This window comes from Podarcis muralis, chromosome 17, assembly GCF_964188315.1.
Source record: "Podarcis muralis chromosome 17, rPodMur119.hap1.1, whole genome shotgun sequence".
Taxonomy (NCBI): Eukaryota; Metazoa; Chordata; class Lepidosauria; order Squamata; family Lacertidae; genus Podarcis; species Podarcis muralis.
The window spans coordinates 27157857-27175007 of record NC_135671.1 but is presented as its reverse complement, the minus strand read 5'-3'; the positions used below and the strand labels follow the sequence as shown (position 1 = coordinate 27175007).

At 44.4% G+C, this 17151-nt stretch overlaps 2 protein-coding genes across 3 annotated transcripts in view; one reads left to right on the top strand and one right to left on the bottom strand.

Annotated features, from left to right (window-relative positions):
• The window catches only part of ADAMTSL1 (ADAMTS like 1), a 718478-nt gene that overhangs the window by 205801 nt on the left and 495526 nt on the right, over window positions 1-17151 (bottom strand). The window lies entirely within an intron of this gene.
• Window positions 1-17151, top strand: part of SAXO1 (stabilizer of axonemal microtubules 1) — a 35256-nt gene that overhangs the window by 16876 nt on the left and 1229 nt on the right. Inside the window, exons 2-3 of one of the 2 annotated variants that reach the window (XM_077921695.1) lie at window positions 7566-7742; window positions 9509-9711. In XM_077921695.1, the coding sequence (XP_077777821.1) occupies window positions 7566-7742; window positions 9509-9711 (380 nt within the window). Of the gene's footprint in view, window positions 1-7365; window positions 7743-9508; window positions 9712-17151 lie in introns of those variants that run through there. The other variant, XM_028712706.2, reaches the window with a different exon arrangement.

Below are 17151 nucleotides of genomic sequence, written 5' to 3'. Positions count from 1 at the left end.
GTCAGTTCTGAAAAGGTCCAGTTTGTCAGATTTAATTTCTGGATGTTTTATCATTCAGCCACCAAGACGCAGGGTCGCATTGCGTATAGCCCTGTTGATTTTTACTAGGGCGTAGGGGGATGACATAGAGTTGCTAAGCTTTTTTTTGGGGGGGGGGTTACCCAGGGTTGTGCAGCTAAATCTGGCTCCCATCTGTCCCATCGCCGGCCAACTGCTGGAGTGTCAGCCAATCAACACCCACCCATTGACGCAGCAGCCAGTAACACGCACAATAGCCACTGACAGCCTCGGGAGCAACCAATCAAACGTTCACCCTAGGCACTACCCATGTATAAGACGACCCTCACTTTTTAGCATGATTTTAAAAGGAAAAAACATAGTCTTATACACGGAAAAGTACGATATTTGACATTGTTCAAGGAGCTGCAGCAAATGCAGCAGATTAGCCGCATTCTTATGGCATTTGCAGAAGCGCATGCAACTTACGCACGGGGCTTGCTGAGTTTTCTCCGAAGGGTCTTTTCAGGGCTACAGCAGAGTTTTCTCAAAAACTTGATGGCGGAGCTATTGTTGGCCACAGTTACACACATGCAAACTCCACTCCTAGCAGGAAAATTTTGGTAGGGAATTGTCTGAAAGCTGGGTGCATATCTGTGTACATAACATGGGTAGCTGTGAGCATATTACAGTTTCCTAAGTGTCTCTACGTGAATAAGGGTGGGGAGAAATTCAGCTCCATTCACAATTAAAGGCATTCCCCTATCTGTGTTTCCCAAAACAAAAACCCAGCCGTTCTGCAAAGCCCACACTTCTCCATATTTTGCAGTGCAATTCTCCAAATGATAGTTACAAAAATGCACATATGTTTATATGAGGAGACAGTCACACTAAGATGCCAGTGAATATTCATGAGGATTTTTAAAAAAAAAAAATGCAAACTGATGTAGAAATGTGGAGAACTGTATTTAAGGTGGTGGTGGGGGAATGAGAAACTGAAAGAAATCAAAATTGACAGATTCACCCATTCCCATACACAAATCATAATCTGGTAATTGTGTGACGTCATGCAATTTATATGAGACCTTTGAGCACTTTCCTACAAGGACATGATCCCTGTGTCTTGAAAATCTGAATTACCAGGCCTGGATAACTCAGTTGGTTAGAGTGTGGCGCTGATAATTTCAAGGTTGCAGGTTTGATATGGCAGAGCTGCATATTCCTGTATCGCATGGGGTTAGGATCTCTTCCAACACTACGATTCTATGAATTTTTTTTTTGCTGTATTTGTGCCCCATTCAGGAATTTGGGTCTCTGGTAACATCCTTTCCTGTCTGAAGCCTCAGGAGAGCCCCCAAGACAACACTTCCATGGTGCTTGGTTCATGTGTGCTCTTGAGGCTCATTCCCCAATTTTGTGTTACAAAGGCCCTTGTTTCACGAAGAAGGTGAACCTTCGAGATGCTGTCAGATCCCTTTCTAACAGCACTCCATCTAGTCACACCAGCTGACAACTTGGGGGCCCGGACTTTGGCCAAGCGCATAGAAATCCACCCAATTCACTTCTAATTACTAGGGGTGATTTTAACAATGCAAAGTCGAGGTCATAAAGTAAGCAGGATAGCACTCGTCACTATCAGTTCGTGAAATGAAAGATCTTTCTTCCGCACCACCCGCGCATGGATCATAAAGAACCTCTGCAGCTCTAGGTGTTACAGAAAAGCCTATTTCAGCTTGGCGGGCCATGTGTTTTCAGCCAGCCAAATCACCGTAGGCTCCGAAGATGAGCTAGCAATATTGCTTCAAGGCAGACAATGCAACACAGCAACACCTTTAACTGCAGAAGGTGCTTTATAATGCTTTAGCAAAGATATGGATTAAAGATTTTCCATGGTGTAGGTTGATATCAATAATATTCTCCTCCATAGCCCATGAGTGTTTGTTGACATATATATTCTACCATGCAGTGCAAAGAGTTTCCTGTATAAACACAGAGCATTCCCCAAAATCCTCTGCCATGTCAAGGGGGGTGGGGCAGGAGGCAGTAAGATAATTCTATTGAAATGGCCAGGCCAGAAGTACGGCTGGGCGATACCTGGTTTCCAGCATTGTGATATATCACCAGCTAAGCACCGCGATACACTGATATATCAGAGCTTTCAAAGCTTTTCATGTTGGTGACACACTTTTTAGACATGCATCATTTCACAACACGGTAATTTAGTTCTACTAGCAAACCAAAGGTTAAACTAACCCCTTTCCGACCCTGAGAGGAGCACGGGGAGTGTTTGTGTGACACACCTACACACTGCAGTCGACACACTTAACATGTCACGACACACAGTTTGGGAAGCTGTGTGATATATCACAATGTCTGAAATAAGGATGGCACTCTGTAGAGGCAATGGCTGGCTTCATGGTTTTTCCCAGATTGCAATTTTTGCATAACACACACACACACACACACACACACACACACACACACACACACCATGATTCGTGATATATTGCTGGGTCAAAAATTATGAAGCTGATATCACAATATGGACTTCAAACTGATTTTGGATGATATTTTGATATCTTACTTAGCTCTAGCCAGAAGCAAGCTAGAAACCTGGAGAGATGTGCTTCTGCCAACCCTGCCTCCTTGGCTACTTTGCCCATATTGTCAAAGTGGCCTAGATGAGGGTCTCCATGTGGAAAGGGTTTCCCTGGCATGAGGATCATTTATATTGGGGATGGGGAACAAATTTTGTTGTTGTTCTTCGAGGCCTGCCTTCCAGTGGTGAGTGGGACCAGAGGGGGATGGATGGGGCAAAGGCTATGATGCTAAACTTTGCTCACTCAACTCCCTTCCAACCATGCTAACCTCTATCTGGTCGAGCAAAAAGTGTTATCTCATATCATTTCTCTGGGCTGGCTTGGGCCAGTTTCTCTCTCTCTCTGCCTAGCCTACCTCACAAGATTGTTTGGAATGATGAAGTAGATAAGTCATACATATATCACCCAGACCTCTTGAGGGTAAGGTTTTGGAGGCACGTATAATAAAGGTGAAGGTAAAGTGACCCCTGACCATTAGGTCCAGTCGTGACCGACTCTGGGGTTGCAGCGCTCATCTCGCTTTATTGGCCGAGGGAGCCGGCGTACAGCTTCCGGGTCATGTGGCCAGCATGACTAAGCCGCTTCTGGCAAACCAGAGCAGCGCACGGAAACGTCTTTTACCTTCCTGCCAGAGCGGTACCTGTTTATCTACTTACACTGGCATGCTTTCAAACTGCTAGGTTGGCAGGAGCAGGGACCGAGAAGCAGGAGCTCACCCCGTCGCGGGATTCGAACCGCCGACCTTCTGATCGGCAGATCCTAGCAAAAAGTGTTTCTCACATCAAGGGACATTCTAGCCAGGCCAAAGCAATCCAGGAGGCTGTGGAGCAGGACCCGTAAAGGGTGTGGCTTGGAGGAGTCCTGAGGGCAGAAGAGAGGCCTGGGGGTTCCTCACTGGATATACATATGGAAAACACAAATAGTGTGGATAAATAAGATTGGTATAACTGACTTGGCAATTGGGGCTGGGGGTATTCATCCTACCTCATGATGACCTTCATCATGAGAGCCAGAGAAGTGCAGTGGCTAAAGTGCTTGGTTGGACTGGAGACGGTTGGGTTCAAATCTTGCCAAGTCAGGAAGCTTTCTGGGCTGGCTTGGGCCAGTCTCTCTCTTTCTCTCTCTCTCTCTCTCTCTCTCTCTCTCTCTCTCTCTCTCTCTCTCTGTGTGTGTGTGTGTGTGTGTGTGTGTGTGTGTGTGTGTGTGCCTAGCCTACCTCACAAGATTGTTTGGAATGATGAAGTAGAGAAGTCATACATACATCAACCAGACCTCTTGAGAGTAAGGTTTTGGAGGCCCGTATAATACATCTCTGCAAATAAATATTTTCTTCGTGGCGCTGTGGGTTAAACCACAGAGCCTAGGACTTGCTGATCAGAAGGTCGGCAGTTCGAATCCCCGCGACGGCGTTAGCTCCTGTTGCCCGGTACCTGCTCCTGCCAACCTAGCAGTTCGAAAGCACGTCAAAGTGCAAGTAGATAAATAGGTACCGCCCCGGTGGGAAGGTAAACGGCGTTTCCGTGCACGGCTCTGGTTTCGCCAGAAGCGGCTTAGTCATGCTGGCCACATGACCTGGAAAAACTGTCTGTGGACAAACCCTCAGCCAATAAAGGAACCCCAGATTCGGCCACGACTGGACCTAATGGTCAGGGGTCCCTTTACCTTACTATAATACATCTCTGCAAATAAATATTTTCTTCATATCCCACCCAATAACAAAGGTCATGACGATGCGATCAAAAGAGAAGGGGCAGCATGAAACTGAACTTGAGAGAAACATAAGAGATAGCTAGGTAGAATCCAACTCTTGCCAAGTTTTTCCACAACCCCCAGTCATTTGCTGGCAGTGTGCTGAGCACATTGCAGCGCCCCCTCCTTTTACCAAACAAGCCCCTCCACACAGAAAAAGAGCTGGAATATTCCTTGTCTCCCCCCTAAACGCATGAGTAGCTCACTGGACTCAACTCTTATTTTCTCCTCAGTAAATTCAGGTTGTTCTTGTAACAGCTGCAAAGAGAAAAAGGGGGGTAAGATAACTTCAATTATTTTTAAGTGGTTAATTTCTCTTCAGATGACAAAAAGGATCAGGCCAACTTGAACAAAGTCGCTGAGATACAGAACAATGCCAGAAATTTGCTGTACTTAAAAGAAAAATGCATTTGGCTTGAATATTTCTCTTTGCCTGACTCGGGAAAGGAAGTTTGTTTAGGTCAGCGAGAAGAATGTTTGAGCTGCTTCAGAGCTTGCCCTGGGGATTCACGGCTAGTGCTTTATGATTTGCACCGCTATTTAACGACCTTTTAATGATCTGCATGAACTTGGAAGTGCACTTGTGTGCAGATGATGTCATGCACCAGGCTGCTTTGACAGTGTAAGTCACAAGTACAAAAATGTGTGGCTTTCTGATCAACTAGATGCCAGTTTTGTGGGCAGTTGGTACTAAAGACCTGCTGCCATAAATAGAGTGTATTTTCTAACATTAAATTACAATAGAGGGTCTCTGCGATGGTCTGATTTAGGGCTGATTTAATAGCGGTCATAACTTTGTATGTTTTACTCCAGCTCTGTACAATGAGGTTGCTACTATTTCTGCTGGCCCAGCCATTGTGACTTCAATGAGGCCACAGCTAAGAGGTAGAGGTCCATTTGACCATATGCATTGGCTCTAAATTTCACTTCCACGCGTTGAAAATAAATCCCAACTGCTATTTTCCACTCTCCACTCCCTTAACTAATAAGTTTGGAACTGAAGATTCTGAATCCAGAATTTGGAATTTCTAACAATTAGGACATAGGACTCTGAGGGTGATTTTTGTGAATCAAGATAAACCCAGAAGTATGGATGAATCAAACTCTCTGTTTCGGTTTCTTTGATGATGATGATGATGATGATGATGATGATGATGATGATAATAATTCATTATTTATACCCCGCCCATCTGGCTGAGTTTCCCCAGCCACTCTGGGTGGCTCCCAATCAGTGTTAAAAACAGTACAGCGTTACATATTAAAAACTTCCCTGAACAGGGCTGCCTTAAGATGTCTTCTGAATGTCAGGTAATTATTTATCTCTTTGACATCTGATGGGAGGGCGTTCCACAGGGCGGGCGCCACTACCGAGAAGGCCCTCTGTCTGGTTCCCTGTAGCCTCACTTCTCGCAATGAGGGAACCGCCAGAAGGCCCTCGGCACTGGATCTCAGTGTCCGGGCTGAACGATGGGGGTGGAGACGCTCCTTTGAGTTTCTTGTTTCTCCCGTCTTAAATTCAGTTCTCCACATTCCCTCATCAGTTTGCATTCTTGAAAAACCTCAACGACTTGTCACCATTTTAGTGTGCATTTCTTCTAGAAAATTTTGTACGTACTTTTGCCCAATAGACATGTTTTTGGAAGCAATTTAACCTAATGTTTGGGTTATGTATTCTGTGGTCTGTGTTTGCCTGAGCTTGAGTCTGGACTAAGGATTCTGAGCCCCTGCTTTCTAATTTGCTGCATGATGTCCAATCACAGAACATTTCAGGATTTGGGCCTCTGCCATTGGCCCTGATTCGCAGCTTGGGAGTTTAGACAGCCAATCACGTTGGGAGTGGGAGTGGCCCAGTCCTTCAGAAATGTATATAAGCAGTTGCTTTGCCCCTGTTGTCCAGTTCTGTTAGTTCAATAAAGGTTATTGCTGTTACCACTGTGTCTTGTCTCATGGGAACCCACCTATACTTCAGTTTGTGTATTGCTTTCAATATGCATTTCATGTGTTCATGTGTATGCTTTTTGGGGGGTATGCTTTCTCCTTATACACTTGTTTTTGTACACAAGTTTTCAACTCAAGAGAAGCACAATTTTTTTTTTATTTTTTATTGGCAAAAACATAAATACATAGTTAACAAATACATACATTAATAACCTATATGAAAAGAGGAAAGGGAAAAAAATACACGTCAACGTAAATAAAAAAAGAAAAGAATAGAAAAGAAAGGAAAGGAAAGAAAAAACAAAAAGATACAAACTGACAAAACTTAACTATAACAGAATGATAACTTAAACATTCTCAATACCTATCACCTGCTCAAGAGGCCTGGGACCAGAACCTTCTCTCAACTAGGAATGCTCCAGATTGTTCCCATTAAATCACCTGTAGGCATTCCAACATTTCTTGGATTTCGGCAGGGGAGAGGGAGGTCAACAGCATGGGCCACTGAATTTTAATACAGGAAAGGCAGACTTATCACTGAATGCAACTGTCAATATTCCCTGAGGGGATTTATTCATTTGCAGTTTTGCCTAAGGTTCCCACATTTTAAGCAGCAGCAACATTGCCTTTCTTCACAGGTGAGGTATAAATTAATTTCAAAACGGAAAAGCATTTGCATTTAAACTTGGCAGGAAACCATACTTCTGTGACTCTGAGCCCGGCTTTGGCTGGGGAGGGCGGGATATAAAGAAATTTATTATTATTATTATTATTATTATTATTATTATTATTATTATTATTATTATTATTATTATTGGAAGGCTTGCCGTCCCTCTTCTTCCCCCTGTACAGTGGTACCTCAGGTTACATACGCTTCAGGTTACATACGCTTCAGGTTACAGACTCCGCTAACCCAGAAATAGTGCTTCGGGTTAAGAACTTTGCTTCAGGATGAGAACAGAAATCGTACTCCGGCGGTGCGGCAGCAGCAGGAGGCCCCATTAGCTAAAGTGGTGCTTCAGGTTAAGAACCGTTTCAGGTTAAGAACAGACCTCTGGAACGAATTAAGTACTTAACCTGAGGTACCACTGTAAAGTGTTTTAGGGCTAGCTCTGGTGAATCTGTGCTATGGGGAAGGATCTCTGCACATGCTCTAAGGATCTCTTCTTTATTACTATGTCACATGTCTCGGTCCTCAGCACTGTCCCTGGAAGCAGTCTGCAGAGCTGAGAGTTCTTGTTTTGTACGCTGACTAATTCCTAACCTTTGTGCTTCCTCCAGGCGCCATCGTTGCCCTCATATAACCAGACCCTTCGAAATGAACGAGAAGCCATGTCTCCTCACTGAGTATACAGAGAAATACCCACTTTATCCCAACTTTGAACCCAGAGAATCCTGCAAACCCGTCACAGAGTACAATAAGCAGCCAGTACCAATGGAGGGCATTTCTACTATGAGGTAAGAAATTGGCAAGTGTTGGGTATCTGTGAGCCAAGAAACAGACATACCTGGGGAAAGATGTGTGTTGCAGTCCCGTGGGGGGGGGGGCGTGAAGTTCTGATTTTCGGGACTTGAGGAGGGAAATGATGGAGGGTTTGTTATCCTGCTGAATGGAGAGGGCAGAGAGTGCAGAATGGATGTTGCTCTTTTCTCTGGGCAACAGAGGTATTTTGGCCTCATAAACTGAGACAGGGAAGATCAGCCCAATGTTTATTATGGTGAGCGGACCATCAAAGGAGTACAGAGCATTAAAAAAAATTAAATCAGCCATTGCAGAACAAGGCTTGACAGGTGGCAAGGGGACACCTAGCTACTTTGCCACGAATTCAAATATCCAGGGCCTGATAAGCTGCGCCCAAGGGGTACTAAAGGAGCTCACAGATGTCGTCTCAGAGCCTCTGCCTAAAAACTGAGAATTCTTGCAGAACAGGAGGTTTTTGAACTGTCCCTAGCTAAGATACTCAAGAATGTATGGATGCAGCCTTATCTATGGGGCTTCATTAGACTTGGAAGAAGAGAAGGTGGAGAAGGAAGCATAGTTTGTTTTTGTTTTTTTAAATAATTTTTATTAAGTTTTCCATTTAAAAATCTAATCATATCGCATTAATTAATCCGAATTATACCAATACATATCATAAAATCATAAAATCCAAATATTTTGCCGAATCTTTTAAATTTTTGTTGGGGGTACCCATGTTTTGAGCTCAGTAAGGGTCCAATCATCTCATATTTCTGCTGCTTTGATGTTCACAAGTCAAGGGAGTACAGTTTGTAAACAGCAGCAATAATAGCAGCAGCAGCAGCAGCAGCAGCAACAGCAATGTCCTGCTAAGCACAATGCTTGCGAGTTTCTTTTTCTTTAAACAATTGGCCTTTAACAGCTGCCAAGTTAGGACCCACTGCAGATTCCCAGCTTGATTACCACCATACAGATATACCAGGGGGGAAATAAAAAGTGTATCCTCAAGTGCATGTTTAGGCTAGATATGGGACTCGGGTGTAAAAAAATTGAAGACTATTATCATCAACAACAACAATCTTTATTATGGTCCAGAGACCCAACAAATCGTTAAAAAGCAATGCACAATTCATACAGCCTACCTCCAGGTTAAACAAGCATTTTGTTCAGAATATAGGGATCATTGGTTTTTGCAACCACCGATAAAAACTTTGCCACTGCTAATGTTCTAGCGTTTGTCCGGTCTTCCAATAGGAACCTGACATAGTGAGCCTCTGCTTTTCCCGGGAAAGGTACCAGCAAGGGTAGTATCAGTTCAGCCCTGGCTTTCTCATATTTTGTACAGTGCAACAAAATATGTTTTATAGAATCAATGTCTTGAGCACACGAGCAAAGTCTGTCCTGGTAGGGAACTCCTCTCAACCTGCCATCCAACACTGCAGAAGGAAAGACGTGTAGTCTGGCTTTGGTGAAAAAAAATTTGAAGACTATTATCATTTATGATGATTAAATTTATTACCTGCTTTTCACCACCAGGTCCCCAGGCAGGTCACAATATCCTAACATTCAACATTAGGAACGTGAAAACAAATCACAGTTGCGGGAACAGGGCGAGTTGGCTTGTCAACCCAAATCTCCTGCCAGCTTCCAGGGGCATTAAACCTGTCCAAGAACATTATCTAAGGACAGGTGCAATATAGACACATGTTTTTCCTCGGTTCTAGATATTAACACAAGTGAGCCATGCCGGCGTTCTTGTTTGCAGGAGAGATTACGTCCCTCATGAAGTGTCGCCTATAAAGTTGAGGCCTCCCGAACAATATTTCAAGAGTAATGCAGCTATGGACCTGTTGTCTACGTATAAGCAAGACTACAACCCTTACCCCATTAATCGAGTGCGTCCTTGCATGCCTCAGGAACGGAAATATTCTTCCGATGACAAGATGACCACAGTACCAACGTACAAAGGTAAGTGTCAAAGGAGCTATTTTATAAGGTGGTCTGCTTCTTTGCAACGTCTTGGACATTTATCTACTCGCACTGGCGTGCTTTCGAACTGCTAGGTTGGCAGGAGCTGGGACAGAGCAACAGGAGCGCACCCCGTCGCGGGGATTCGAACCGCCGACCTTCTGATTGGCAAGCCCAAGAGGTTCAGTGGTGTAGACCCTTGGTGCAAGAGGAGGAAGCAGGATGGTGTCCCCGGGACCCTCCACTACAATATGAACATTTTGTATAGTGTGTGAACAAATGGTATGTGTACAAACATATTGACTGCCTACAGGGCTTGTATACAGAAGGTCTGTATGCACGAAGTCATTCACAAGGTATGGGAAATGTGACTAACGGGGTTGGGGGAACCTGTGGCAGACCCGCCAGGTGCCCCGATTTTCCAGGGACAGTCCCGGAATTACTGAGGCCATCCCAGTTTATGATTTGATTCCGGGATGTCCCGGTTATCCTTTTTCCTCCCCTCCACGTCTTTGCGCTCTCTCTCTCTCTCTCTCTCTCTCTCTCTCTCTCCCCCTATAATTTCAAGGGAAAAGGTCACCGATCCACTTCAAATTCTTTCATGGCAACGCTTCATTTTTAAGGAAACGCGTGGAGTGTCGATTCCTTTACTGTCAATGGAGCCTTACACTGCAAGCCTTTACATGTCTACTCAGAAGTAAGTCCCGCTGTATTCAGTGGAGCTTACTCCCAAGTAACTGGTTAAAGACTGTGCAGCCTTACACTGCAATCCTAAGCATTTTTATTCAGAACTAAGTTCTAATGAGTTCAATAGGATTTACTCTTTGGTATGTTCTTGATCATTTTCACCGTTTCCATTATTATTATTATTATTATTATTATTATTATTATTATTATTATTATCACCCACCTTTTCCCCTGACAGGGACTCAAGGCAGCTTACAGATACAATTATTCCTTTTTCTTTTCCCTTTCTCCTCCTGTGATGAGGCTGCATTTTAATATTTTAATGTTTCAATATTTTAATCTTGTTTTTAAGTTGTATTCATTGAACTTGTTTTATTATTGCTTGTTAGCCACCCTGAGCCCGGCCTTGGCTGGGGTATTATTATTATTATTAATAATAATAATAATAATAATAATAATAATAATAATAATAATAATAATAATAATAATTTCATTCCATTTGTCTGTGGAAGGCGTTGTGCGCAATCCCTTCCCTCACACGTTTTTTCTTCACCACAATCCTGTGAAGTAGATTCAGTGGAGAGGTTGCAATTGGCTCAAAGTGCCAGATGTCAATGTCCAGGTGACGTCCATGCGTGTGTGAGATCAAACGCGGGAGCATCTTCCTGACACAGAAGAGAATTCCCTGTTTTCATTGGAGAAATGTTGGCGCGCATGCCATGGACACAATCCTGCTCCCCGCCTACGCATGCCGATTGTGCATGCATGTCCCTTCTGTCCCGTCTTCCCTGGCCCTTCGAGTGTGCGGATTCATCCCCTCAACGACGTTACTGTCCCAAACCGAAGTGCTTAAACTACCTGCAGATGAACCATATGAAAACCTTAGGTAATGATTTGCAGAGCTTTTGCCGGGGTTCCGAGAGCCGTAATGAAACGCAGCTCGCCTACATTTGGTTGCAATTTACAACTTTTTATCACAATTCTCTGCAAATGGAAATCCCCAGCTAATAATTGGTCCCTCGGTCTTGGGCATATTGTGCTGATTCATTGTTTATAGGGCACATTTCATCGATTTGGAGGACTGGAACAAAGTGGCGCTTTCTAGTATTCAGGCAGTTATATCCCCTTAGCCAGAGTCAGACCAATTAAACTGCACTCACAAAGTTCCTGCGAGTGGGGCTCTCCATTCACTTCAATGGGGGATGGGAGGCAGCTGCTTCCATCAGTATAATGGGGAAGGAGGCAGTTCCTTCTCCCTACTGCAGCTCCTGCCCACCCTAAGTTAACTCTGGAGGATTTGGAACAGTGCCGGATTTATGTAAAAGCTAAACAAGCTCTAGCTTAGGGCCCCACTCTCTTGGGGGCCCCCAAAAAATTTAAAGGAAAAAAACCTGGATGTACATTTCCCAAATATAAGATAAAAAAGTAATAAAATAAAACCTACATCCAGCAACAATGTTTTGTGTTGTGCTCCTATGATGTAAGTCAGGCATAGGCAAATTTGGCCCTCCAGATGTTTTGGGACTACAACTCCCATCATCCCTAGCTAACAGAACCAGTGGTCAGGGATGATGGGAGTTGTAGTCCCAAAAAAACATCTGGAGGGCCGAGTTTGCCTATGCCTGATGTAAGTAATGGGCCCCGCCTGCTAGCCTGCTCCCTAAAATATCACTGGTTTGCTCATTTCTATATACATTTTTATATATTTCTATATACCTTAGTTCTCAAACTTAATCCATTCCGGAAATCCGTTCCAAAACCAAGGCATGCTTTCCCATAGAAAGTAATGCAAAACAGATTAATCCATTCCAGACTTTCAAAAAACTACCCCTCAAAACAGCAATTTCTTCTTAATTGTAATTCACTATTAATATACTTCTTAATTGTATTTCGGTTCAAAAATTATTTTGATAAAATACATATTTTGTTATGTGCAAATGGCTTTAGATCCCTATTAGGTCCATAAATTACCATATAGCATATATTCAACACAAAAAACAGTGACCATTTGTTGTTGAGAAAGGACAGCTGGACATAGAAAGGGCCCCATTCCCTTTAGTAGCCGAGGGCCTCATCAAACCTAAATCTGGCCCTACTTCGGAACAATGTGGGAGGGGTGCACTGGGGTAGAGGACGATTGCCCCCAATTGCCCCTCTCCCCGTTCTGCTGATGGAAGCCTCTGATACAACCCACTTTCCCCATTTCACAGAATCATACAATTATAAAGTTGGAAGGGAATTTGTGGTGCAGGGATTAGACCCACCAATGCAGATCCACATTAGCCTGTTATCTTTCAAGGTCAGGTATGGGACAATCCCTTCCATTCATTATATGGAGATAGAATATAATTCAGACAGAAATGAGAGTGAGAGGGGGAAATGCAGTTTTTGCATTTACAGTGGTGCCCCGCAAGACGAATGGCTCGCAAGACGAAAAACTCGCTAGACGAAAGGGTTTTCCGTTTTTTGAGTCGTTCCGCAAGACGAATTTCCCTATGGGCTTGCTTCGCAAGACGAAACGTCCTGCGAGTTCTTGCGAGTTTGTTTCCTTTTTCTTTAAGCCGCTAAGCCGCTAATAGCCGTGCTTCGCAAGACAAAAAAACCGCAAGACGAAGAGACTCGCGGAACGGATTAATTTCGTCTTGCGAGGCACCACTGTATCTACATACACCCCAGCCAGACAATGTGGCAGAAAATGATGCTATCAGGTCACAATGAATGCCTTGCAGCTTTGCAGCATCACCCTGTGTATTGTTCCAGTCTTCTCATTATCTCCCAGATAAACTCCATAGGTAGATAATCTAATTTTAGAGTCATTTTGTTTGGCTATGCTGAGGTCTGCCTGAGCCTTTTTTTAAACATGTGGTGCGTATCCTTGATTCCCTCCCCTATTTCTTAATTTTTTCAAGATGGTGATACATGGGAAGCCATTAATACCCACCAGAGAAGAAGGAGAGTTTCAATGAAATTGTAACATATTTTGATGGTGGATAGTAGCGCTGTTGGCTCCAACAAAGTGAAATATATTCATAATACCTAGGAGAGCTCCAAATGTGTGGAGTTCATTTTAACACACACACACACATGTGCAATGGAAGACATATGGAAACGTTTGCCATCTTCCAAATATTGTACAAAACTCCCATATCAGCAAACATCCTAGGCCAGATTATCACAAGTCATGGCAAACTCTGGAAATACTTCCGTATGTCTTCAACGGCCTACAAAAAGTGTGTTTGAAAGGTAATCCTTATAAATTTGCTCCATGGTTGCGTAGAGACTGTGTTAAGAAGCAGCCGTAAAAAACACGAGGGATGTTCTCACTTAGTCGTCGCTCCATTTCCCCGTGGTTCCTTTCAATACGTGTACACGGCTTCTTCCCAAAGTAACCTTAATCCTTTATTGCGTGCAGTAGCTATTAAACTGTGGCTGTCCGCGGAGATCCCTTGCAAGCACCTCAGTCCTCCTTGGGACGCAGCATTGCAAGGAAGCAGATTTAAATCCCAAGGCTGTCACAGGTGCTGTGTCTCGATGGCAGCTTCTCAGGTAGCAAAGATGCAGGTGTGCGGATGAGAATCAGGAAGAAGTTAAAGACCGCACAGGGCTTTACATCACAACAAATTGTTGGGGCTGTGCCAGAGCAGACAAGAAGGGCTGTTGCACACACAACACATAGATAACTTTTGGGATTCATTAATAATAATAATAATAATAATAATAATTATTATTATTATTATTATTATTATTATTATTATTATTATTATTATTTATACCCCGCCCTCCCCAGCCAAGACTGGACTCAGGGCGGCTAACACCAGGTATAAAAACAATTGATTAAAATACAACTTAAAAACAAGATTAAAATACAACATTAAAATACAGCCTCATTTCAGTAGAAACTCAAATCAAAAACTTTTTGGGCATGAAAATGCCTAATCTTCACCAAGGCCAACTATTCAGGCTGATCCTATGTGGGCCAGAAAAAGGCCAGGGAAATCCCCAAATATGAGTTCCATCACAGAAGGAGAAAGGAAAAAGGAAAGAGGGGGAGGGAATCAAATTGATTCCAAGCCGAAGGCCAGGCGGAAAGAAATCAGATCCTGCAGGGCCCTGGTCTCATGAGACAGAGCGTTCCAACAGGCCGGGGCCAGTGTTGAAAAGGCCCTGGCTCTGGTTGAGGCTAATCTGACTTCCTTAGGGCCCAGGACCTCTAGGGTGTTGCTATATATGGACCTTAAGGTCCTCCGTGGGGCATACTGGGAGAGGCGGTCCTGTAGGTATGAGGGTCTTAGGCCGCAAGATGCAATTAGATGAGATGGTTTGGTTAGAGCAGGGGCTTCCGAAACTCCCCACTCATAGCTCCTTGGTCATAAAGTGATGAGGGTGCTCATGTTTCTTCTTCTTCATAAAACTGAAGCAGGAAGTTGGAAGAGCCACACTTTCCCCCACTTCCTCCTTCATCTCCATCTGTGTTTTTCAAGGCTCAGATAAATTCTACTGGATTTATTCTACTTTTACTGAGAATGCTCGAAGAAGCCAAGTGCCCACGTTCTCTCTTTCTGACTCTATGGGAGAGGGGTGTTGGTGGTGCCCATTTGCACTCAACTAAAAGGACCTAGATGTGCCCACAGACCTAAAAAAGACGGGTGACTCCTAGGTTATAGGTTCACCAGCAGAGTCAAAATGCCCATGAAGTATGGAGTTGGTATCACCATCATTCTTTCGAATACTAACTCAAGTCTTCTAGAGTCAAACCACCCCACCCACAACAGAGAGCTTGTGGCCCTGCGGTGAGCATCTCTCCCTTTTAGGGTAATACGTAGAAGAACTTACCTTCAGTGATGATGCTGTGATGTTACAGTCCTTTAGTCCTGCTTCACAGCTTTCTTTGGCTGCTGTCATGGAATCACTTAGTGGAATCCCTTAGTGGAAACATGTTGCATGGAAAAACCAGGTCGATTTCAGAGGCAGCCCTGTGTTTCTTATAGTTCCACCCTCGTACGCTATCCTACACTCTCTTTGGGCTAAAAGGTAAAGGTACCCCGACCGTTAGGTCCAGTCGTGGATGACTCTGGGGTTGCGAGCTCATCTCGCTTTATAGGCCGAGGGAGCCAGCATTTGTCAGCATGTCGCCAGCATGACTAATCTGCTTCTGGTGAACCAGAGCAGCGCATGGAAACGCTGTTTACATTCCTGCCGGAGCGGTACCTATTTATCTACTTGGACTTTGATGTGCTTTCAAACTGCTAGGTTGGCAGGAGCTGGGACTGAACAACGGGAGCTCACCCCGTCACAGGGATTCGAACCGCTGACCTTCTGATCGGCAAGCCCTAGGTTCAGTGGTTTAGACCACAGCGCCACACGTGTCTGTTTTAGTGAAATTGAAGGAGCAGTCTTCTTTCTGTACACCTTTTTTTTTTGGGTGCTCAACTCAGGAAATGCACATTTAAATCAAAATGGCAACTGGTCGTAATGGCAATATGTTATTGCCTGAATCTGAGGCAGCCTGCCTCTAAAGGCCAGTCACTGGGTGACAACTGCTGTAAGAGGGCTTTTGCTCCCCATTCTTCCTTGTGTGCTTCCTAAAGGCATCTGATTGGGCGCTGTGTGAAAAAGAACGCTGGACTAGAAGCGGGTCTGATCTAGCAAGGAAGGCCCTTATGTTCTTAACATGATGTTGCACATCCCTAAACAGAGGAAAGTACAAAGAGACAGTGATCTAGGGACGTCTTGTTTCAGTATTTATTCAGCTATACAATTACCATGTTGATAATGTGTGCATCTCATCTGTTTCGTTCTGTTCATTCATACAACAAATGTCTTGACATCTTTCTAATAACAAAGCAGCTGTATTCGTTCTTCCTGCCCACGTTTGCATAAATCCTGCTATTTTATTCATTAGCATGGCATGCCATAAAGCCACTTCCGACATAGAACGGGGGTGGGGTTGTGGGCTTCTCCCTCCCACCATGCGCACGGGGGCTGGCTCTCAGCCTCTGCATGATTGAAGGAATCCCCGATCGGGTCATCCCCTGGCCAGCCAATTGGGTGGCCTGCTCCATTTAATGCAGGGGCAGCCAGGGATCTCCCTCTTTGCCTCTTCCAGCTGCTCCAGTTTCCCACCCTCCCGCCCTTTAAGGTTTTCGTGTTTGACCTTGCTATGGACCTTGGTTGGTCACCGTTGAGGGGCCTGGTAGGAATTTTTTCCCACTTGGCAAATTGGCACCAGCCACTTGGTTTTTCGCCTACTTGGTTTTTCGCCTACCTTTGTAGCAAATCGTCACACCTTCCTCGGTATTGGTGGTTAGGCATTGGTATTGGTATTGTTATGTACATAGAAGGGGGGGGGGAGGAAGCGTCATCACCTCCCCCGCATATTGAAGGGTAGTCCGATAAAGGATTCCGGGGGGTGTGGCCCTGTCCGAAGCCTATGGAGGTGAGGGCCTAAGGCACGCCCCTGAGCGGTGACCCCGGGGGAGTTCCTAGTTGATGTCCATTAGCAGGACTCCCCCTACTGGTGGTTAACACTTCCTGGAGTTCAAGCGAACAGGCTGAAGCCAGATAGTTGGTTAGGACCAATGCGTAAGCCAATACCGCTCATCACCTGTAACCAATAAAGTTGTGGCCATATTTAGCCCATTAACCTTAAATATCTGTGTCGTGTGTCTTTATTTCCACTGGGGGGAGGCGGGAACTCGCCACGCAAGTGGTGTGGAAATGAGAATATGAGGATAAACAATAGCCTCATATTAT